At 38.7% G+C, this 25,731-nt stretch overlaps 1 protein-coding gene across 1 annotated transcript; it reads right to left on the reverse strand.

Moving 5' to 3' along the window:
- Positions 1–1,662: 1,662 nt before the first annotated feature.
- Positions 1,663–18,876, reverse strand: kncn (kinocilin). The gene is made up of 5 exons (XM_056464859.1): positions 18,729–18,876; positions 9,905–9,973; positions 9,368–9,445; positions 2,570–2,669; positions 1,663–1,732 (listed from the first exon to the last, which is right to left on the reverse strand). The coding sequence occupies exons 1-5, from the start codon at positions 18,874–18,876 to the stop codon at positions 1,663–1,665; spliced, it is 465 nt and encodes a 154-aa protein (XP_056320834.1).
- Positions 18,877–25,731: the final 6,855 nt, after the last annotated feature.

Raw genomic sequence — 25,731 nt, forward strand, 5'->3', positions numbered from 1 at the left:
AGTTACAGTAGCAAGTTCGTTGACAGGTCAGTTTGTGATCTGGGGATAATCAACAGATGATCTGCAAAAACAGATGATTGGCAAAAACAGATGAACAGCAAAAAAACAAAAACAATTGTACAGAAAACAAATAACTAGCATGGCAAATATCAGCCAATGAGGAAGCAAGTGATGGATTGACTGTTGTTTTCACAAGCTCAACGGAAATGTCAGTGATTGGCTGAACTGATCATCAATTCATGTTCTCCATTGAACGACACAGATGCGAGACAATTTTAAAGTCAAGTCTATCAACTTAACTGCACTAATGGCCCGTTTCCACTGAGTGGTATGATACGGTATGGTTCAGTATGCTATTATGGCCATTTCCACGGTCAGAAGGAACCAAATAGCGAACCGCTCCGTACCACTTTTTGGGTACCCTTTGCAAAGGCAAAAAGAAAAGGGAAGGGTACCTAGCATGACAAAAGGGTACCAAAAAGTGGAGCTATACGGGCAGCTGAACGCTATTGGTTTACAGATAAACATCACTAACGCGTACACAAGCAGCAGAATGAAAAAAAAGGAAGCACGTTTTTAAAAACACAGCTGAGACATTACACCGTAATAATATATACATATAATAACCAGCCATGGTCGACCCGAGCTTAAACTAACCTTGTCGTCATCTTGATGAACAGCCATAAAGCCAAAAAGAAGAGCAGAATTTACCCTGTGCACCGTTGTTGTTTACAAGGTTATCTAAAGCGAGAACGGTTTCGCTTTCTCGAGAGAGAGTTAGCCGCGTGTCTATATTTAAAATAACAAACTTCTTGAGCTGATGATAATAACGTGCGCGTGATTATTGAAGTTCTTCTGACATCCAACCCTTTCAGAAACAGACAAATGCAAGAGTGAAGCTCGAAAAAACAAAGGAGCAAATGATTTTGTTTAACTATTTAAATTATCATGTTTAACTATTATCATCACCTTTTGAACGATTAGTAACTCAGAATGACAAAATTACATGTGCTGGTGAAGATTAAAGATACAGATGAGAGGTTTGCACTGACTGGGCTATATGTTGCGTGTTTTTGAACCCAAATAATGACTAAATGTATGCTGTGTGTAGTTTTTCTGTAATTGGTAACATATTGGAGACTGTAATGGTCTGTATGGGTTCATATATGTTGCATTTATTTATTTATTTTATATAATTGGTACTCTTTTGGCAGTGGAAATGCAAGCCTGATAAAGGTGACCTGAACCGTACTGTACCACTCAGTGGAAACAGTCCAATATATGACTGATGGAGCAGCTGATTAACACTGCTTTCAGACACTCCAATGAACATTTTTATTGCTATAACCAGCTACTACAGAGCACCAGCTTGTTTTTCTGACATGTGAATAGAATTGACCACCCCCATCCCCCAGCCCCAATGCCACCAGCAATGGAAAGTAAATAATGACAGATTTCTTCATTAACTTTAAGCACATTGCTGTTGCTTCTGTATGATTTTTAACTCACTTTCATCAAACACTGTTTTAATTTTATATCAGACACATCGTTTATATGCGTGATATCAGATAGCACACTGTAATGAGCTGTAAGCAGAGATCAGCTTTGCTTATTGTGAAATGAATACTGTTTGCTCTTTAATGAGACTCCTGGATCCAGTCATTACTCTTGATCAGAAGATGGTGACTTAAACTTTCGCCTGCCCAAGATATCTGGAACATCAGCCGAAGGCCTAGAAGAGAAAAAAAACACAACACTGGATGCACGTTAACACATCATAAGCGTGTGTGCTCACTTATCTAAGTTGAATAGGCAGAGCCAAGTCCTCATGCAACATAGATGACATTATGAGTGAAGGCAGTGGTGTAAGTCGCCATGACAACCACATCCACAGCAACTTCTTTGTTGGTTTGAGACCAATAAGCTCATAATGGGAAGCTGTCGACACCTTCCTTTCTCCATTTTTTAAAGATCAGAAAAGACTTTCAGAGTCCAATCTATGTGCAGAATGTAAACTCTGAAGGCAACTCACGCTGGTGGAAAATGGAGCAATCTCGCTACTCTATAGTGCTTCTTATACGACCACAAAAATGTCACCGAGAGGGTCAATCAAAATAACGTCCTGGAAGTGATTGGCTCCTGGGATTGAATATAATGCGAGCCCAATAGGGGAGCGAAAAAAGCCTCTCTCAAAGCAAGTGGAAATCCCAATCACGCCGTTCATGTAGTGAACCACAAAGACGTGGGCTGTTTGGCAGTGCTGCTTGCGAGAAGAATCAAATTACTCTCAGGCCCTAGAGAGAAACTGCCATATTGTGAGAGGGAATTCATTGCGTTGCCAATGTAATGAGGGGAGTATGCGTACGCATTTGTGCGAGTTTAATTTGGGCCTGGTATAACTCACTGTTAATGTAAAGTTATGATTATGTGAATGACAAAATGATTTACAGAGGATAGAAGCTGTGTGGATGTATTAAGTCCTTAGCATTTAGTCTTTTCGATCTCTTGTGCTGCTGGTAATATTGAGTGTTGTTTTGTAATATATTTAGACTGTGAGCGCATGTCTCACCCGTCATCCTGGGAGCCCTCGGCGGCTGTTGAAGCTGCTGTCTCCACGAATGTCCCCATACGACTTTTCGAGCGCTCTACATTAAGCTGACTTTGAGTCCCTAAGAAGGAGACAGAAGAAACAACAATGTCTTTTTTTTCGGCATGATTCAGCTGTGGCAACCCCAATAAAGAAAGAAATGCGGTAATATGATTGAATAATAATTATTATTTTTAATTATCCTTATTATTATTTTATGATAGTTATCAATGCAATATTAATATATATATTCACCGGCCACTATTTTAGGCACACCTTTCGAACTGCTCGTTAACGCAAATTTCTAATTAGCCAATCACATGGCAGCAACTCAGTCCATTTTGGCAAGTAGACATGGTCAAGACGGTCTGCTGCAGTTCAAACTGAGCATCAGAATGGGGAAAAAAAGGTGATTTAAGTGACTTTTAACGTGGCATGGTTGTTGGTGCCAGACGGGCTGGTCTGAGTATTTCAGAAACTGCTGATCAGACTGGTTTGAGCTGATAGAAAGGCAACAGTAACTCAAATAACCACTAGCTACAACCGAGGTATGCAGAAGAGCATCTCTGAACACACAACACATTGAAGCAGCAGAAGACCACCCCGGGTGCCACTCCTGTCAGCTAATAACAATAAGTTGAGGCTACAATTCGCACAGGCTCACCAACATTATACAACAGAAGATTGGAAAAATGTTGCCTGGTCTGATGAGTCTCGATTTCTTCTGCGACATTCAGATGGTAGGTCAGAATTTGGCATCAACAACATGAAAGCATGGATCCATCCTGCCTTGTATCAATGCTCCAGGCTAGTGGTGGTGGTGTAATGGTGTAATTTTCTTGCCAAACTTTGGGCCCATTAGCACCAATTGAGCATTGTGTCAATGCCACAGCCTACCTGAGTATTGTTGCTGACCATTTCCATCCCTTTATGAACACAGTGTACCCATCTTCTGATGGCTACTTCCAGCAGGATGTCTTAAACTGCAAATCATCTCAGACTGGTTTCTTGAACATGACAATTAATTCACTGTACTCAAATGGCCTCGACAGTCACTAGATCTCAATCCCATAGAGCATCTTTGGGATGTGGTGAAACGGGAGATTCGCATCATAGATGTGCAGCCAACAAATCTGCAGCAACTGCATGATGCTATCATGTCTATATGGACCAGAATCTCTCAGTAATATATCCAGTTGAATCTAAGCCATGAAGGATTAGGGCAGTTCTGAAGCCAAAAGGGAGTCCAACCTGGTACTAGCAAGGTTTTTACCTAAAAAAGTGGCAAATAAGTTTAAATATATGATTATAAATACAATCATTTATTATGACGACAAACATAATGAATTATTATTATATTGTTGTATATTTGTTTTCATTTTAATATAATGAATAGTGGAACTGACAGGTTTGTATACAAAGTGCTCATTTTAAGATTTTATAATGTGTTATAAATGGGTCCCTTGTTGTTGTTTTTTGTCCTGATCCCAGTCCTGAAAAAGGGCCATACACACAGACAGAAACAAACATATGAGACTGCTGTTCATTCGTCCCTGTTGACATGATTCAGCGCATGACTGCTGTGTGCTCTGGGGGCATAATAACGGCTGTGAGAATTTAGTGCATAATCATACTTTTCTTATAGCCTTTAGCTGCCAAGCCCCATGGACACAATTTCAAAGAACACTTTGGATTCATATAAAGCCTGAGAACATAAATGTATCTTCGCTGCATAAAAATAAACATGAAAATAAACTGCAGGAAATGGGGCATCATATCAAATTAGTTTCATCTTTTCCAGATTATCAATCTACTCATCTCATAACGACTGTGCATTATGTATGGGGCAGGAACAGATGTGTGGACTGAAGCAGGAAATGGGCATTGAGGAGGCAGCAAGGACACATGAGAGACAATGCCAATGGGATTGACACGTGCCAATGTAATTTCCACAGCAGGCCAGTGAGTAAGCTTTTTGAGAAAATGAACATGGTTACCTGGCAGCCCATCTCATGACTGCAGTCATTTCATAACTAAAAGCACCCATGTTAGGGTTCAGACCAAAGCCATGGTATTCATTTGCCAATTTGTACTACCCAGAGATCATTGGCACTGTCTGCTGATTACTGGTGAGGTCCCATAACTAATAGAAATGTTGTTGTTCAGTAAACAATGAAAGGCAAATCGTTCTTGTCTACAAAAGCATTTAAAAGGTCCACTAGGCCAAGTTACAGTATGTTTTTAATCTGTTTTATATCTATGGGCACTCCTAGTTCTAAGGTAGAGATGGAGGATCCGTGCAATAAGGTGAAGATGGGGGGCAGGGGGGAGCAGTGTCAGAGTGAATTAGGGCGTACTTTCACTAGGCACGATTGCTTTGAATGCAGTGCACTAACCTGCATCTTTACCTTCCGAACTGGTGCACACTTATATTATCGATGATGCGACTGTTCAGTTAATAAGAAAAGTGCTCTTACTCAGCACAGTGTACATTGCTTTAGTTATATCGTTTTGTATTATTTTCATTCATTTAGGATGCAATGACACGCAGTCAAATATTTTGCCGAACAGCTGTTTTGACCCTCATAAAAGTCCTCATGCTGCAGGTATAAATCCATATGAAACAGTCCTTTAAAAGTGGCATTGTGTCTTCAGTTTGGCCCAATGGAACGGCGCTCTGGCACACCTCTTCCAACCAGGCCAGGGCCAGCCAACTGAACCATTTCTTTGTCTTTTGACACCCAATGCATGGCTTTGAACAAGGACAAGTTGTTCTTAAGTGGCACAAAAACATTGTTGAGCTAAAAATAAGACTGTTTGCAACAGGGTCTGAGGATTACCAAGACCAAGGACATGAGCCAAAACTTTTGAGCTCCATATTTGAAATAGTGTAAATTATCACTTCTAATCTCTGTCTATTCTAATTAAGGTGAACAAATAGTTTTGGGCTAGGGAAGCCAATGGTTCCAGGGAGCCCTGCGGAGCCGGTGCTTGCCCCAAAAGGGTGAGGATTCCTGGGCAGAGTGGGTCTGGCTTTGAGCAATGGAAGGCAATGGTAGTTCTCCCTTGTGTTATTCGTCTATTCAAATTACATCAGGCTGCCTGAACACGTTATTATTACTTGTATTATAGCATAGCTTTTAATCTCTGTCTATACAAAGTACGGCACGGGGGAAAAACACGTTGAATTTCCTTTATTTAGATGCTAATATAGGTTGCAAAGATTGTGTTGCTGGAAAAATTACAGTGTAGTGGTATCAGGCTTGACTCTACAGTGGCTCTCTAGCCAGTGGAAAAGCAAGGCAGCTCTTAGAAGACTCGGTAGACAAACTAGCTCTGAATCGAAAATAGCACTAGCCCTGGTTCATCAGGTGGAACCTGATGTATGCAAACTGTTTGATACCCTCCGAGTCTTTAAAATCTCTCTGCAAGCGATTGTACATGTGCGGATACATCTGTACCAGTTCTGCTACTCAACTGTCCAATGTATTCATGTGGCTAGTGTTGTTGTTTTGGATGTTGTTTCCTTGTTTGACCCCCGAAGAATAAGAAATTAATTGGGGGAAGAAATCGAACGCCAAAGAAGGCATAGTTCCAGAATAGTCCCACCGATTGCATAATCGCCTCAGACCAATGTTATCTCAAAACTGTTTAGAAAACTGGTACAGGTGAATTGAGTAAGCTAAATTTGCTGTAGTGTATGAGTGTAAATGCACGAGAGCATGGGTGTTTCCCAGTGCTGGGTTGCAGCCGGAAGGGCATCTGCTACGTAAACATACAGTATGCTGGATAAGTTGGCGGTTCATGTGGCAACCCCTGATAAGTAAAGGGACTAAGCCGAAGGAAAATGAATGAATGAACGTTTAGAGAACTAAGAACAACTAAAGAAGAACTGAAGGATTTGCCCGAAAGTTTGCTTTAGTGGTCTGTTCTGAACTGCCATATAGAACTAAAAAAAAAAACTTTTATTCAGACAGATTTTGTTTATTGTAAATTTACATTGATTCAATTCTTAAGTCCATTTCATTCTTTGATTTCGTTTTAAGTATACCAGGGCCTCACTCTATGTAGTGCATAAGTGAGCAGCTGGAGATCCCCAGTGGCATAGCCTTAAGCAGGTGCTCATCAAATACCCTCCAAAAACACCTTGAGTGTTTCTTCATTCCAGGGCACCTGATGACTTGGGTCTAAACAATCTTCATCAAAATCCTCAAGAGGACATCCCACCAATAAAGTGAGAGTTTTTGGTCCTCTAGAGGAAAGCCTTTGCTCTATCCATTTTGAGCAATTAGATATTCCGTCAAGGACGGGACAAGTTAAAGAGGATGCTGTAATGCAGACATGAGGATACAATGACAGTTTTATATTATAGAAACTAGGTACAAATCTAAAAAGAAATCTTTTTTAAGTCATTCAAACGCCAGAATTTACAGAGACCCCCAAGTGAGTTCCAGTCCCCTGGTAGACTAGTATTGGATTAAGTGGTCTAGAATACAGTATTGTACCTATGCATGCCCACATCAGTATTGCATATTTCTATAACATAACCCATACTGTATATGTGTAATTGCGGTATAGGCCTACTGTATACTGCCTGAAATGAGTCTTCAATATCTTTATTTCTCCACAAACCTAAGTAGATTGAAACAAATATCCGTAATGTCAGCTAGTGGTATTTGGTATAAAAGTGCCAAGGAAGTTTCCAAAGCTGAAATTATATATAATTAGCTTTGTTTCTGTGCAAGTAGTAGACCAATCACAACAGACAGTGCCTTCTGACCAATGAGAGTAAAGTAGACTTCTGGAAAGGAGGTGTTTAGATAGATCATTAAGTTAACAGTTTCAGACAGTGAGAGAAAATTGCTTATTTAAAAAAAAATCTAAAGGTTTTTTGACCTTGAATGGACGTAAACCTATTTTAAAGCTCAATCCCAATTTTCTTTTTTTACTCCTACCCCTACCCCTTCCCCTTGGTCCTAGAAACAGAGTGTGAAGGGGAAAGGCTTCAAAATTTACCCCTAAGAAATGAGACACCACTACAATACCAGCCTGCACAAATCATCATATGTCATCATGATCTTTCTTCATATGAGATCGACGATGGCAAGTTATTCCATATAGTTATTCCAGTTGCATTATTTTTTGGTATTTATCTTCAGGAAATCACAAAAGCAATGATATCATGTTATTATAATGATATAATGTAGAAATAAGTTCGTAACTGTACTGCGCATTTACACCATGGCCATATTCATCTATGTAAACACACGAAAACAACATTAATATTATAGCACACATTGTAAAAAGGTCTACCCCAGCCACTAGACTTTTCTGACAGGGCATTCGAGCCTCATCGAGTGACAGATGTGAAGGTAAAGTATGTTGTGGGACTATTATACAGGAGTTTTATTATGCATTATAGATAGCAAAACTTAGTGTTTTTTTTTTTTATTTTATTTTAAAGCATGACGGTAAAACATGAACACCACAGTGAATGTATGAAAACATATGCTTGTTTGTTGTAAAAATTTATAATAATTACAAAAAATACATATTTGTCCATCTCCTGACTTTAAGAATCGTGTACATCAATCATGTTGCTGCTGAGTTGGTGTATTGTGTGACATTTCGCACCCCTTGGTTTCAGGAGCTCAAGAGTTCAAGAGCTGTTGATTGGTAATAAGCTTGTTTGGCATGCTGTCCTAGGAGAGACCCCTGAGCTTTTAAGATCCTCGAGCCCTGGGCTCCCTCCCATTAGCAAGGCGAGAGGGGAGTTTGAGGTCAGGTAGATCTCGATGAGCTCCCCCGACTTATTTCTGACTAATGACTGATATAGGGATGGGTAAGGAGAGATATTTGGCTTGCTAAGAGATTCACTATCATAACAATTTGGTATGTTCAATTAACTTGGTTGTGTGTTTTTGGACTGTGAGAGTAAACCAGGGAAAACCCATGCGAGCACGGGGAGGACGAGCAAACTCAGCACAGAAATGTCAACTGGTTTAGTATGGACTTTAACCAGAGACATTCTTGCTGTGAGGCAACAGTGCTAATCACTGGGCCACCGTGTCACCTATCTAGGAAGGAGGGAGGGAGAGTAGGGGTGAGTGGAGGGGATTCTTCAAGAAGATAAGAAACTGGTTATATATGGTAAATTAGGAATCATCTGATTGGTGAATTCATCTGAGGCTAATACGGGACCAGCCATGGACAATCATGCACTTGATCTTCTTGAAATTAGTTTATATATAAACTTCTGTTCAAGTGTGGTCCTGGAAAATCTCTGTTTAAAGGACCACCTAGCTCTTCTCCTTAGCCCATTGCTTTAAGCTAAAGAGAATCACTTCTCGTAATTATGCAAAACAAGGGATAGGGGTAAAGGCAAGGGCTAAGGGGTAGTATTGGAATTGGGCCTAAGAGACCTCTAAAAACAAAATTCAGAAGCATAATTGGTGCACTTTATGTTCAACAAAGGTTAGAGCAATTATAAAACAATACAATTAGAATGTCTTCATTCGAACTGCAGCTTTATTACCGATTAAATCCATAATGCCATTTCACATGAAATCACCTAATAGAAAGGTTTGATATTGGCTTGGAACACAACTCAGGACTTATATCCAGCAGGCCACATAGAGTGTAAATGAGAAGCCATGGACAGCTCTACACTGACCCTGAGAAATATATTCACTTTAAAATGGTGTCATAGGAAATCAGCCTTCAATTGTCAGACTGGTGTATGTGTGTGTGTGTGCGTCTCCATATGTAACAGGCACATACCCTCTCGTGTGAGTATAGCCGCTGGCTGTTCAGGGGCTGGATTTGAGTTTGTAGCCATCGGGTGCACTCTGAAGTTGCCTGAGAAAATTAGATGTTGTCATATTAGCCTGAGTGGTGCAACATGGTCTCTCATCATCACAAAAGCAAACAAATCTAATGTTACACAACATAATCAAGATCACCTCTCTAGTTAAATGTTATACTGTATTTAAATTTAATTGATAGGCACTGTGGGTTGTGTGCCAATCAGAATTCTGTTCTTTTAAATATTCTACTTCCTCAAATTTGAATCCACACAATCCTCAAAATAAATCAATAAAACCGTATATAATATGTAATTGTTATATTTAATTTTAACAATATTTCTCAATATTATTTTATTCTATAACTTTCCTCAGTATTAAACCTTAGTAAAAACATTTAAAACAATTTTATTTGAGATGTCTTAAAACATTTTAAATTCTGCATTATGCAAAATGATGAAGAGCACTTTAAAATGTTACAGACGCTATCAAATATAATATTGTGTAATCTCACCTATATTTGGCAGTATATGATGGAAGTTGAACCATGCTCGTATGAACGGGTAGACTGAAATGAGGAGACCTGCAGAGCACAAACAGAGAAAAACAGATGTTGTCATCATCCTTCATGTATACTAATATGATCTGCATATTACCCACTAGGTTTATCCAGACAGCATGGAAATGCACTGTTAATTGCATCTAGGGTGCAACTAGCCAACCGTCCGACAGAATTTTGCATGTGCTTTGTGTTTGGTGTGAACCCAGCAAGCCACCTGTGGCTCAAATTTACAGCTAATTATGCAAAAGCCCCAAAGCATATATTGTCAATTTGTTTTACTTTATGACTCACAAGCAGCCATCTAATTAGCTAAAGTTTAGCCAAGGCAATATATCATGGACATACAGGCTGACTTAATAGATATTATGGCTCATGTGATGATTTAAAACCAACACAGGCTCATTGTGAAAATGTACCCACGTATACATTTCTAATCCAGGCTCATTGTGAAAACGTACCCCGTATACATTTCTGGAGAGCGTGAATTATGTAGCCAGAGCTACGTATGGCTGCATTTCATCTTTAAAACGAATGCTACGGGGCGGTATGACACTGCCAATGACCTCTGTTTCTTTTCACGCTGACTGATTACCTTGTGTTCTGATGTTACCAGTTTTCCCAATAGCTCGCCATTTACGTCAGCGGAGCAAAAAAATACAAAAATGTAAAAGCAATTGAAATATGGGCAAAACATGAAAGGAAGGGGTGTGAAAACAAAAGTTTAATGCCTTGAATTTTTTAATAAGGCACAGTGCAATTTTTTCAGATAGGGATGGAACAAATTGGAATGTGTAAAATATGTCATCTCTTGGGTAGATCATTGATCTCTTGGAGAGAATTGTGGCAAAAAAGAGAAAATTATGATGGATATATGGGAAAATTTCAGAATGAAAACAGAAGGATATTTGGAAAAACTGTATGTATATTTTGAAAACGAGAACATGTTGGGAGAGATGTACATGATACTAACGTACAAAGCATCTAAAGTTATTAAAGCAATGAACTGGAAATTGCCAAGGAGTTTATGTTTTTTCTGGGGGTCATTTAAATTGTGTTGTAATGTGTTTTAATGTAAAAATTTAATATGAAATTTCTTTAATAAAAAAAAAATGTACGTTAGTGGACTAGAGACGCTGAGAGGAGTTGACTGTGACGATGGAGTTCGAGTCTGGTGAAAAACAGTTCCAGAAAGCATGTAAAACGAAAATAAAACCAAAAAATTAAATAGACAAGTAATTAACAGGGTGAGAACATGGTAAAATCTGAAAAATGTAAAATGTGTAAGATGAGTAAAAATGTGGCGGCCACGAGGGCTTTTCTTTTTCTTTTTTTTTCTGGATTGCTTTTGAAAACATTGTCGGTTGGGTTTAGGGAACAGGGTGGGTCGGGGTAACAGTTGGTCATTCAGTTAGTCGACAGCAGCCTCTGGTGAATTTACGCAAGAACAGCAGGCGTGAATGGCAATCACGAAAGAAATTTGAGATTTGAAAAAGCATACACAGCGGCCTCTGGTGGATTCAGAAGACAAAAATATGGCAAAAAAACACTCCTCCTGAGACGTATTTCGCGATATCCAGAAATGTATATAGCGGTACGTATCAATAATGAGCCTGGGTTGTTTAAAGCGATTCGATTAAGTCAATATTCGATGAAATAACATGAAACAATTGTATAAGTTTGAGAGAATTTTATATGTTTAATTAAATAATTAGTTTTTTTTTTTTTTTTTTTTTTTAAGTAATTTTATAAAAAAATAAATAAATAATATTTATTTATATTTACTTTGTTTGGACCACAACCTGTTCAAATCAGACCTCCAGAAGTGGATTCCTACTGGACCTCTAGTATTTGTATCTGTCATCATTATGCCAGAAATACCAGAAACCTACTTTTGAATATTGTCTTTGACAGTGATGAGCATCTCTGCTTTTATATCTTTCAGGTTTTTATGATTTGGGATGAAACTGAAATCTGCTGGACTGTGGTCCTGCAGGACTGGAGTTGCCAAACTTTGGTTTTGAAAATGACAGAACTTAAGGGTCAAAAGGTTGAGAACCACTGTCTGATACACAAAGAAATATATTTTCTTTGTGTTAAAGACGGCAAGGTTATACTAAAACTCAGGTCACCTATTCTCGCATGCTTTCCCAAAGTGTCTTGTATATTCCTGTTGCAAATGAAGGTGTGCATTTGAGCTCTTTCTCTCCTCTCTGTCCTCTTGTGTTTGCAGAGGTCTAAGGCTGATGGCGAGACTGTCACAGACTGCAGACGCTGTGCTGGATTTTGATTATGCACCTACTATTCAAGCTGTGAATCAATTCCTGTTTGAAAAGGACGAGGCACCTCTGCTGGCTTTGTGTTTTGGCCAATTTCTTTCATGAGAGGCCACTGGCTGGCATGATTGCTGCATGCTGAGGGCTCCTTTGCCACGTGCTTTGGTTGTGTATGCTCCATTCGCACAGTTTTCCCTTTTAGGCCCTTCTTTGTGAATTCTGTCCTCTAATCTCCTTCAGTCTTTCTCTGTTAACTCACCCCAGATTTATTAATCTATCAGAGCCCTTGATGCTTTAGAGTGTGCTGCCGCAATTGATTTGTCTCATTTGGCAGTAGAGATGTCCACGCACTAATAACTTATTTGTGCATCCATGCCAACAATATCTTGATGAGATAGCTTCAACAAAAGATTTTAGAAATTTTATTATAATATTTTGAATAAATGAATGAATGAATGAATGAAGTTAAGGGTGTCACTAGCTATGTTTCCATCCAAAATGCTAATTAACTTTATACACAAAACGGAATTATCACATAAAAGATGTGCGAAAAAAGCAGCATTTTTTATCTGAGGCAAAGCAACCAAAATCGTCCTTCCTGATTATCAACAGTAATATTAACAGTAAAAACGGAATTTGCTGTGATAAGAGAAGCTGCGTGAATCTTTTCTTCATTTAAAAAAAAATGACTTGCGCCTCAGAAGGCAGTCCTGACACGCAGTGAACACGCGGTGGCATTTGAAGACATGATCTTGATTCTGGAGGTCATTAATAATATAATAACACTACTGAAATGGTTTTTAGTAATTAAACTAATATTTTAGAAAAATAATATACATCTCTAGAAAGAATGGACAAAAGAAAGGAAGAAAAAAGTCTCACGTCTAACACTCTTTAAATGTTTTGGTTTCAGTTTGAGTCATTTTAAACGCTCAGTCTCGTTATGATTTTCATTTTTCTGTGTTTGTAGAAAGGCAGGCGAGTCAGCCGACCCAATATATGAGTGGGGCAGAGCTGGATTTTCACGATGACCACCGGCGCTATACCGTTCTTTGTTATGAGCTGCAGTTTCAGTTTAAACTTAGGAAAGGCAAGCTTCTTTGGCGATGATGTATACAGTGTTAGATTTTACATTTAGCGGACATTTGTGCTTAACACACAGTGAATGTAATGCATCAAAATTTGGGCAACTTCTCTGAAAACACTCGATTGATCTTGACTGGCAGATCAACATTTACCACATGATCGCTCTCATCTGCGCCATTGTAACTTTAGGTGGGGTTTGCAAACCTGTTTACTTTTCACACTTCAGTTGTTTGCATTTCCTGTGGTCACAAAAGCTCCCTGTCATCTGACAGTGGAATGCCTTAAGTGATTAACAGCTAATATGAACCAATATAGCGTCAGAGAAAACTGATTTATCGCGTTTTTAGAACAAATAAAAACAGGTCGCAAATGCTCCCAAATATATTATGAGGTCGCATAGATTAAATTTCGGGCGCATGTGCAACAAAAATGGTCACAATTTCGAGCCCTGGTGTGTTGATGTCGCAGCTCTGTTGCCAAGCTACCACACCACCTCACATGATATCACTCAGGTCCTACTCTCAGTATATAAAGAAATCCACGTAAATTTTAGAATAAATGCCTGCACTTAACACAAATTGAAAATTTATCTAAAAAAAATTGGGTGCAAAAATGTTATACCTCGTCAGATGACATATATTACTTTTTAATTAATTTTTTTTTTTGCCCTTAATTTTGCCTAATTTAATTTACGACGTATATTTTAATTGTATTAATTGTATAGATTGCAACCATGCAGTTTATTGATAAGGATAGTGCCTATTTTAAATATTTATAATTTCGGAGAGACAGGGCGTCGGTGGCCATCAGCCTGTTATACTGAGCAGAGCAGAGGCAATTAACATTCCGGCACAAGATGGCGACAGAGACTGCATAACAAGCCCTTAGAGGAGAAAGGCCCTGCGTAATTTAAAACTACATCTGATCAAATCATCAATCAAACAAGCAGGTGAGTGACTTTCTAAGTTGACCTCTCTCTTTTGTATGTTGTAGTGCTGTATTTATATCATAGTCTGGTAGTGTTTCTGCTAGTGTTTGCTTTGGCTTTTTCGGGGTGAATTATTGTGATATCCTGATTACAACAGAAAAATACTGGGATATCTCTATAGTAGATTGTTGGCATTTCATGCCGTTCAGCCGTATAATCTTAAAATGTGAACAAAATCACCTGTTTTGTCATCACTTTAGACCAGGGATCACCAAACTTGTTTCTGGAGGTCCAATGTCCTGCAGATTTTAGCTCCAACCCTAATCAAACACACCTGAACAAGCTAATCAAGGTCTTACTAGGTATACTTGAAACACCCAGGCAGGTGTGTTGAGGCAAGTTGGAGCTAAACCCTGCAGGGCACCGGACCTCCAGGAACAAGATCGGCGACCCTTGCTTTAGACATTACGCTAGAGAATCATTCAAATACTAGCTCTAAAGTGATGTTTGTAGCAACGGTTTCTGCTGTTCTGACGTCAACTGCAGATGTGAATTTTTTGATTTTCTTTTTTATATACACGATTATGCCGTTGAACTGTTGTATTAACGCAATATCACACTCGTAGCAGTGTGATATGGCTGTATATCATTACTGGTGGGACACTAGGTAAAACTTTAAGAATCAATTCATTTTCATTTATTAAAGTAAAGCTGAAATAAAAATTTTCAAAATGCTAATGTTATGCTAAGATATGCTACACTAATAAAAAATTACACAAGCACTAAAAGCAAAAAAATATCAATCATTCTTACATCAAAACAAATATTATAACATTGTCTAAATAAATATAAACAAATAGGAATTTAAGTCTGCTGTATTTGCACCCAATAAACATGGCATCTACTCTAAATAAAATATATTTATTGCCAATCAGACTGATCACCTGACATGACAATTTTAATTGCACAGCATACCATCTCCGAGGGTCTATTGAGGTAATTCTAACTACTTGCACAATATGAAATGCAGCTGGCTTGTTGCTCAGCTCTATTGTGACAGGGTCTTGTGTAGATTACATACCCACCACCGTAAGCAGGTGGCTTGGATTACAGAGCTAGATCAAATGATGGATGAGCTTCTTTTTTTTAATCGAACCTCAACAGTGAATAACTCCAGGTGATACTTCGGTAGCAAACCTCTATTGCATATAGAAAAATGGAACAATTACCAATATTCTTGTTAATCTGTTTTTTTTTTTTTTTTTTTTTTTTGTTCTTGTGGTAAAGCAAAGGATGATGGTATAGAAGATAGAAGTGTGCTGATATAGAGCAGAGATTAGATGTAGTGTTAAAAATGCATGATATGCAAAAGAGTCATGCACTGGGGAATAGTCAATGAAGCAGCAGAGCACTACCTACCAAACCCTGCAGATTCATACAGCAAATTCAAATGATAATGCACCCAAAAGAAAAATGATGTAATCCACACTCTGTAGTGTAATTCCCAACCTAAAATGTGTCAATGTCATACTACTCCTAATCCAAATGTTAGGGCTGATGTGTTCCTTCAGATTTCTATGGTGTTTTTGGCCAAACATACTGAGAGAATTTATAATTTAACAGAGACCGTCTAGTACAAGTTATTTGGATCGACCTCATTCTCCAACCTCAAGAGGTGCACAAGTAACTTATGCTAAAGTCTGTGGTCTTTAGCGTCATTGTTAGCATGCTTCCAATTAAATTCGTACATTCATTTTCCTTCAGCTTAGTCTCAATTTCAGAGGTCGCCACAGCGCCAACTATACCAGCATATGTTTTATGCAGAGCCTATACACACTCATTCACACACAGTGATACACTATGTACAATTTAGCTTACCAAATTCACCTATAGCACGTCTTTGGGCTGTGGGGGAAACCGGAGCACATGGAGAAAACCCAGGCCAACACTGGGAGAATATGCAAACTCCACACAGAAATGTCAACTGGTCCAGCCGGGACTTGAACCAGCAACCTTCTTGCTGTGAGGCTAAGCACTGAGCCACCATGCCGCCCTCTTCCCATAAAACACTGGATTGTAGGACATGTAAAACCAGAGAGATTACATTAGGTACTGTGACCTGGACAGATGGGATTTGAGGGATGGGGTGGGGAAGTGTAATGGAGCTCATAAAGTAAGAGTTAAAGTTAGAGTAGACCTCACAAGGTATATAAGTGAAAAATGTATAAGAATGTGGTCTTTGTTATGCCAGTTCTAATCATGCTTGAAGCTATAAGAAAGCAAAATGTCCCTCCACTGGGACTGGCATTGAAGGCTGCAGTCTTTACAGTCACTGTTAGTAAAGTGATCGCTCATGCTGGAAACATAAGTTTAATTCTGCTCTTTGTGGGGCAATTAGAACCAGATGGGTTGCATTTGGTGTCGTGACCCAGATATCGTTTTTGATTAGAGGTGGTTGTAATGGACACCAGGTAGTAAGAGCTATGCATAAACATCAATTTTCTGGCCTTAAAAGATGCACTAGTAGCTAATGCCAGAGCATGTGATCTTTGGCATTCTTAGTGCACCTGTCTTCCATGGCAGAGACAATAGGTTTTTCACACTACCACCGGTGGATTGGATGATGTGATGGCAGCCACAGGACAATGGCGCCAGTGCGCTCACCACACACCAGCTGTTGTTGGAGCGGAGAGACAGTGATAGAGCCAATTAGGTGTATGGATATGATTGGGAGGCCATGATGGTTAAGGGCTGATGGAGAAAATTTGGCCAGGATATCGGGGCTAAAGCCCTATTCTTTACAAGAAGTGCCATGGGATTATTAATGACCACAGAGTGTCAGGACCTTGGTTTAACATCTCTAATCTGAATGACGGCACTCACAGACAGTATAGTGTCCCCTTCACTATACTGGGGCATTGGGAGTCACACAGACTGCAGATTGAGCACCCCTGCTGGTCTCTCTAACATCTCTTCCAACAGCAACCTAGTTTTCCCAGGCTCAGCCCTGTTTAGCTTGCATATGGCTGTGGCTTGTAAAAGTGGTTATATTTAGCCCCAATTAAAGATTTTACCCCTTATCCCATGCCTTCACATTTACCCTTCAACCAGAGTGCCAAGGGCTAGGAATGAAAATATTCCCCTAAGAAACAACTACAGTAACATAGTTCGAAAAGGAATGTGCCTACAGGTTGGCTCAGGCATCCCTTTTACGGCTGGTTGCAAGAAGCACAAAACTGTACTGTATTTATACAGCGATCACATTCAACTGATGTAACCACCAAAAAACAACATTACCATTATACCAGAGGGGCTGTAAAAAGCTAATTCCCTACCACTACACTTTTCTGTCAAGGTGGCCTACTCTGTCAAGTCATCAGGTAACATTAACAGAATTAAAATATATTGTGCAAATGTTACTATAAGGGACTGTTACTTACTTACTCCCAGGGCCATTATATCGAAGTTGATATTTAGCCACACCATGTTGGTGTTTCGTAACGCCGGTTGTTAGCCAAATACTTAACCCCCCAACCTGGAGGACCAGGACATTCACACATACACCACAGACAATTTAACTTACCCAATTCACCTAGTTCATGTCTTTGGACTTGTGGGGGAAACCGGAGCACCTGGAGAACACCCACACAAACTCGGGGAGAACATGCAAACTCCACATGCAAATGGAACTGACCCGGCTGGGGCACAAACTAGCGACCTTCTTGCTGTGAGGCGACAGCGCTACCCACTGTGCCACCATAAACATGAACTGTGCTGTAAAAAATCTATAAAAATTATAGATGCTTGTTTGTAATACAAATTCCTATTATTTCCATTTTTTACATTTGTGGGTCTCCTTGCTCACTTGGGCAGCCATGTTTCCACTGTAGCTGGTGTATTCAGGATCATCTCTCCTACCCTGTCAATTCTAATGTGGTCCCAAAGAATCTTAAATTGATGAGTTATCTGGAACTGGCACCTACCCCAAAACCATTAACCAATAAAGAACCAAGACCCCCAATCCCCTTCAAATAAACCAGCAGGATAGAAATGGGATTGGGCTTTAGTGTTGTGATCTGGATAGGAATGAATTAGGGGGGCAGCTAGTAAAACCTGTGTGGATAATCTTTACTCCACTGGACTAAAGAGGTGCATTAGACACTAATTTAGAGGCTGTGATCTTCCTTGTTAGTGCACCTGCCTCCCATAGTAGAGATGCCAGTTTGATCCTGCTCAAAGTGGGCCACATAAAACTGGTTAACTCTAAGTATATAGCAATGTAAAAAATCTTACAAATCTTCATTAAAAAGGGCATAATTTTGTTTAATTGTGAGTGAAAGAATAGCATGGAATGTCTGCCCAAAAGAAGTCATACAGGTTTGGGACAACATGATAAATCAATGATGTCAGGCTGTACAAATTGAATCAATCACTGGAAAACCAGTGTCAGATGAACATAAATCTAAATATTGGGAAGATTGCTACTTACCAAGCCCACCGGCCCCAAGGAAGATGCCCCCCACAGCATCAGCATCACAGTCCTTTGACACTCCAATGATGATGCAACCTGCTACTATACTGAGCAGGGCTGAGCCCACCCGTAGCCCATGGTACTCCCCAATACTGACCGCGTTCATTCAGCAGGTGGAGCCCCCCCACCTAGCCTGCCTGTCTGTCTCACAGACACTCTTTTAAAACCTGCATACACAACAAACGCTCACGAAGGCAGATCACTGTATGAGAGTTTCACTGTTACTGAGATGGGTTAACAGAGACTCTATTTCTCCTCAAGGCTTTTCATACATCTTTAAACACTGGGCTCTGGTTACATTGCCGGATTCATGCTTGTTCCCTTCAAACTAATTTGGGTCTGATTGAAGGCGACGAATCATTGGAGTAAGAAGGCCAGGCCTAAAAGACTCATGATACTTGAGTGTTTACGCTGAATGGCTAACAGGGTCGTGCATTTGTGAGCAAATAAACACATATAGTCAACTGAACAATGTAGTTTGCCTGATCCTTAAAAATCTATTGTTGCATCTGTGCACAATTGAGAGTGTGGTGTATTAGCAATAACACGACCCAGAACAACTCATCTCCGCTGCTCATTTTAAGGTAATAAGCATGCACAAAGCAAATTGTGGGCAAATACTTTTTATTCATCCATTTAGTTCATCTGAAACACATGTTTTTTTTTTCTCACTTTTAACTAATCCAATGTGTCAAATGCTGTGCGCTTTTTTAAAAAAATATTCGTCTACATAAAGGACTAAATTACCTGATGTTCCCGATCTCCCGCAGAGGATGTTTTCAAGTGCTGCCTACGCAAGAGTCAGAGTGTTACCACTGGGGACAAAGGATATAATAAAAATAAAAACACATTGCATAACATGGGTTGAGGTCACTGACAGACTCTGGGCAAATGTATGTTTTATGAATGAAGCTCCTGCAAGGTTTTTCCTTTAGCTTACATGAACTATGAAGAATAAGTAGGGTATATTAATGTCCAGAAACGTATTGTTACATAACAACTTCACATTAATAAACAGGAAAATAAAGCTAGTTTATGACTACACACTATCAGTTTTTTTTTTTTTTTTTTTTGGCTGGATCTGTTCGACAATGTATTGTGGGGATTGATTTGTTGTCAATGTTATGCAAAAATCAATTATTTTGTTTTGTATAGAGGATGACAATTGCTGCAGGATGTTCATCCGAAACATCCGAGCATGTCTCTTTTTATTTTCTTTATTCGATTCTCTACACCACATTTGTGTTTGTTTTTTTTTTTTTGGTAGCCATTGCTTCTTTCCCCATTTGCCAGATCCACCTTCTCGGTGGCATCATGTATTCCATTACAAATGGAATACATTTCAATAATTGACGTGTTGGGAAGTGATGTAGAATGAATGATTTATTGTCTATGACAGAACAATAATTTAAAGGTCACCTATTTTACCCCTTTTAAAGATTTAATATAAATCTTTTGTGTCTCCAGAATGTGTCTGTAAAGTTTCAGCTCAAAATAAACATCACATTATTTATTATACCTTTTTAAATCTGGAAAATTTGAACTGTTAGGTCATTGTAGCTGTATTTATTGCCTGCGCCTTTAATGAAAATGAGCTGATTCTCCCCGACCACTATTCCCACTTGTGTGTCAGAGCCACAGAGATCTGTCTTTATTTCTCTGATGCGTGTCACTTTCACATAGATAAACAGCACAGTGACAGACAAGAATGATGCAGATCTCGCTTCCTACAGTAAGAATTCTCCCAAATGTTACTTGAAATATTTGTTGAGGAGTTAATTCAAGCCTTTCTGCAAAGATGAGTCACACACAATGTCGTTGTAAAGTTTATCTCTGCTGTATGGATATCCATTGTGTTAATGTACAAAATAAACCTGATTTAAGTCCACAAACTGGAATTGAAGTATCTTCTTTCATAATTGTACTGACATGCGGCCGTGGTGATGATTTACGTAGCAATTTTACTGTATTTATTACAAACATGCACTGTTTTAGGTCATGTCCCCACCAATATCCACCAACTATTAAAATGTCCCCACCATTAATTTAATTCACTTTTAAAAAATCGCGCTGTCAATATCAAACTAGACAAGCAAAAAGGGTTAAATCACGTTCTCTCCTCGGGTCGCACTGCCCCCGAAACACATATGATCATTGTGATTGGCTGTGCCTTTCCTTGCTGTCACGTGAGAGGCTGTAGCTGCTTAGGATACAAACAGCGAGCGCCAAATTTGTGCAGGTGAATTTCCTGTGCAAGAATAAGGTGTGTAAAGGTGTGTGACACACGTAAGGGAGAATGGCTTTAGAAAAAAAGGTGGACATAAGGAGCTTTTTTCAACGAAAAGTGTAAGTCACATAAACTCTAGTTCGCTACTGAATGAGTCCATCATAATGCTGTTAATGTTCGTGTTTTTCCCACTTTAACGCACAGTCTATCATTATAGCAGACTGATGTAGTCTGTGCAGTATATGATCCCTGCCAGTTCTCCTAATGTCTCAGAGTAGCATGTCCAATTTGAAACAATTCGTCAGAAAAACTACAGCCTGTGCTCCATCCTTTTTAATTTGCATGTTTAATTTGGATTTTGACTAAAATAAACGGAAGGCTATTAAACTCTCTCTTTATCAATTAATAAACATTCTTTTAACATTACACTATCTGGCCCATGTGCGTTTAAACTGTAAGTTTTATATTACAGTTTTATAAATAATAAAAATTTATAATAAAGAAACATAAAAAAGATACTTATATTAAAATACAAATTTATTATCATCGATTATTACATTTATTTTTAGAAATCTGTTAAAACTTGTTTTAAATTAAAAACTGGAGCCTACTGGCAAATAACAAACTGGCCAGAACATTCAACTTTCCTCAGTCAGAATTTGGCCATTTGAAAAAGAAAAATTCAAACATAATAATAAATAATAATAATAATAATAATAATAATCCAACTTTTAGTCTTTCAAACCACCCGAACACCAAATGTTGGTTTCAGTGGTGCCAGCAGTGAAAATCTTGAGCTGTGGACAACATGAATTGAAATATGTATTGCTCTCTGATGAGACCTGTCTTTACCACATCCGGGAGAGTTACAGTGTGGAGAAACCCCAAAGAAGCGTATCACCCAGATTGTCCAGAGGAAAGAATGGAGGCTGGATCTGTGATGGTTTTGGCTGCAATATCATGGCATTCCCTATGCCCAATACTTGTGCTAGATGGCCACATCACAGCCAAGGACTACTGAACCATTCTAGAAGGCCATGTGCCTCTGTAATAGTTCAAACATTGTATCTTGAAGGTGGTGCTGTGTATCAGGATGATAATGTACAAATATACACAGCAAGACTGGAGACATGAAAGTAATGAACATGATGAACATGAAAGTGAAGTTGAATGACTCCCATGGCCTGCAAAGTCATCAGAACTAAATATTATTGAGCTACTTTGGGGTGTTTTGGAGAAACGAGTCAGGAAATGTTTTCCTCTACCAGCATCTTGTAGAGACGTGGTCACTATTCTGCAAGAAGAATGTCTCAGTATCACTCTGGCTACTGTGCAGGATTTGTATCTGTCATTTCCAACATGAATTGATCCTGTATTTGCCACAAAAAGGAGGCCCTACACCATACTAATAAATTAGTGTGGTCTAAAACCAGCCATTTCAGTTTCATTGTCCAACCCCTCTACATAAACATACTGAAATAAAAGTCTCTGCAACTTCTGGTTCAAGCTGACTTTAAAATTAAAAATAGTTTCCGCACCAATTTTTTCAGCATACATTAAAACGTAATGATGCCATTCCCGCCTTGTAAACAACTGTGTCATTCAGCTAATTCAAATTCAGCAGGGACATTAGAGGAGTTCACTCTGGTATGCTGTTTTTAATCTCCTCCATATTAGAAAAGGAAAGGTCATCGTCTTCGTTTGGTCTCTTTAATGTGGAAGCGCCGAAGACTGATGATCAGACCTACTAATGTGTTTATGTAGTCATGCAGAGGTTGCTGTAGTCGCCCGTTTTGACTGATTTGACTTGAGCTGGAAGGGAATGTGTAATGAGTCTCCGCCGTCAGGACCCAAGACCATCCACAAAGGCCCCGAGTTGCCATAGGGATGGCATATCCATGGCAACAGAAGGAGCCGGGGGTGAGCGGGATTAACACCAGAGAGTTGGGTAACAAATGACGTTAACGGGTGAAGAAGTGACACATTTCCTGTTTGTACGCCGGGCCCTTCAATGCCTTACAAGACACTGCAGGTGAATAAAGTATAACCAATTGTTATCATCATATATTCACGAGATGATTGATTACATTAATCATTCAAACATGTTTTTGTATTACAGGTTTTCTGCTTGAATGTGCAAATGAAGCATTATTACTTTAAATATGCATTAATTTGCATATATTTATAGATGAAAAAGTCTGAATTAGTCAGGTTTTTACAAAGATGATCTTTTTTCACTACTTATGTTTAAACATATCTTTAACATATTATGTTTGAACATGTCTGTAAAAACCATGATGAAATCGATACAAATAAAATGGTTAATTGTATAAGTGATGTTAAAGAGCTTGCATATTTTGGTTTTGGGGGTCTCCAACAACATGCTTGCAGGATCAAAAAACACTTTCATTGTCTTTCATTTGTTTAACAATTCATTTCCCAGGTAGCAAGGAGTTCTGGTCCAGATTTGGCATAAAGCTGGCACAGCAGGCATTCATCTGGCACTTGCATACAGCATGTGGGGCAAACATGGCCCGGGTTTGGCAGAGGTGGCCCCCTCTTTAAGGCGGCACACAAGATTTGGGCCCAGATGTAAAAAAATTGATATGTGGGCCACATATCATAAATATCAAATTGATAAATTTGGCCTGTCTTGACCCACATTTAAAATACATTAAATAAATTTTTGAGTAAAGAAAAAAATTCTACCAATCAGGTCGCTTTAAGAAAAAAACATGCCCATATTGTGCCGAAAGTGCAGTGCTTAATGGGTTTATTAATTTCATTGCAATCATGACACACCAACCTATCTATCCCAGTTGAGGCCCAGCTATTAACTTGGCTTTGACTTGACCCAGATATGGTCCATGTTTGGAAGCCAGACTTGATCCAGTCATGTACTGTAATTCACTGCGGAATGTGGGCCAAGCAAAACTTGATTGTGTGGGCCAGAGCTGGACCAGTGAAATTTTGCTGTGGGTTGTTTCCAAACCCCTCCTTAGCGCGATGCTAAACTGCGGTAATTGCTCCGATGACCCAGTCTATTGCAATTGGTTGACAGCGTTCAGTGTGAGACAGAGAAATGCCCACCACGGCATCAACAATTTTGAAGTAGTCAGAGTGCAGAATGTATATGTAAGCCCAATGCAGGAGTGCGTTAAAACAATGCCGTTTAACACCAGCCTATTGCTCTATTCCTAACCATGACACACATTCAGTATTAATCCACACAGTGGCAAACACTGAACTATTTTGAAACCTGACTGCCGCACATGTGTAGGAACAGCTGACAGTGGCCATAGTAACGACAAACGGCAGTGGATCACGAGCTCACAAACGCATTTAAATCTGTAAACAAAGCAGCACGCGTCATGTTTTCAACATGGTTTTAGACGCAATATATGAATATAAAGAGTTAACCAGATACAGAACAAGCGGCTACAAGTAACAATTAAACACAATTAAGTACATAATTTGCAAGCTAGAGAAAACAAGGAGGCTTGTGAAGTGGAGGAAGAAACTGATCCATGAACTGTGTGCTGTAAAGTTCCTGTCAAGCTCTGACAAAGTCCCATACATCAATAGTCTTTTTTTAGTCACGGCCAAAGATTCATTACCAAGACGATTCATTTGAACTACTATGAGTTGACTGTTTTTTTAGATGAATCAATAGTTTTAAACACGGTGTACTTCCAGATTTAAGCCTTAGCTGGATATTTCACTTCACCTAGAGCTGTTACACACTGCATGGAAGGTCATTTTCAAAAACCCATAATTGGGGATCTTTAAAGTGTAGATATATACAGGAGAAAAGACTCATTTTTTAAAAATACATATTCTAATTGAAATTGATGGTCAGAATTTAATAAAGTGCAACAAAAGAAATAAGTAAAAAATACGCTTGGGATATTTTCTGTAGACAGAAAAAAACAATATAAAAACCTAAAATGAATGATGAAACAGTGTTTTTTCTTGCAGTATCTGGTCTTGAGGATACAATTCAATTTAAAAATGTATGTTTCCTGGAGCAAAATAACACAGGGGAACTTATGTAAGAGAAAATTCAATTAAGTTAGGTAACTGAAATGAATGACATCAGTAGGGCTCATATTTTGGTGAATTCAGCAGCCGGTAATTCATCGCAGAGACATTCACATCTTAAGAAGCGGTAGAGAAGGCGCAAACACAATAAACCAATTCTCTTTCAACAACGAGAGCAAATATTAAGTCGAAGCCATAGACGAAATTTGCTTCTTACAGATCAACAACAATTCAGTAGATCAGACAAATGTGTCTGCTAAAATATAAGGGAAAAATACATTACAACATCATTGTGCATCATGACAGACATCATCTAAAATTGACAATAAAGAATTATTGAGTCTTCTAAAAGCACTGACTAGCACATGAATAAACAAAATGTGTTGTAATTAAATACTTATGAAATGTACAGCACGCTGTAAATCATTTATTTCTGCAAGTGTTGTCAATTTCAGACACCTCTCATGTGCGTTTGAAAATGTTGGTTTTAAGGATGGTTTATAAACCTGTTATCAGTTAAAGAGAAGCACTGTAAAAAGAATAGTGTCCCTACGGTTTTCAGTCAAAACAAAATGAATAAATGGCAAGTAAATAGTGTATATATATATATATATATATATATATATATATATATATATATATATATATATATATATATATATATATATATATATACAGTGGTGTAAATTAACT

This window comes from Danio aesculapii, chromosome 2, assembly GCF_903798145.1.
Source record: "Danio aesculapii chromosome 2, fDanAes4.1, whole genome shotgun sequence".
In the NCBI taxonomy this organism is placed as follows: Eukaryota; Metazoa; Chordata; class Actinopteri; order Cypriniformes; family Danionidae; genus Danio; species Danio aesculapii.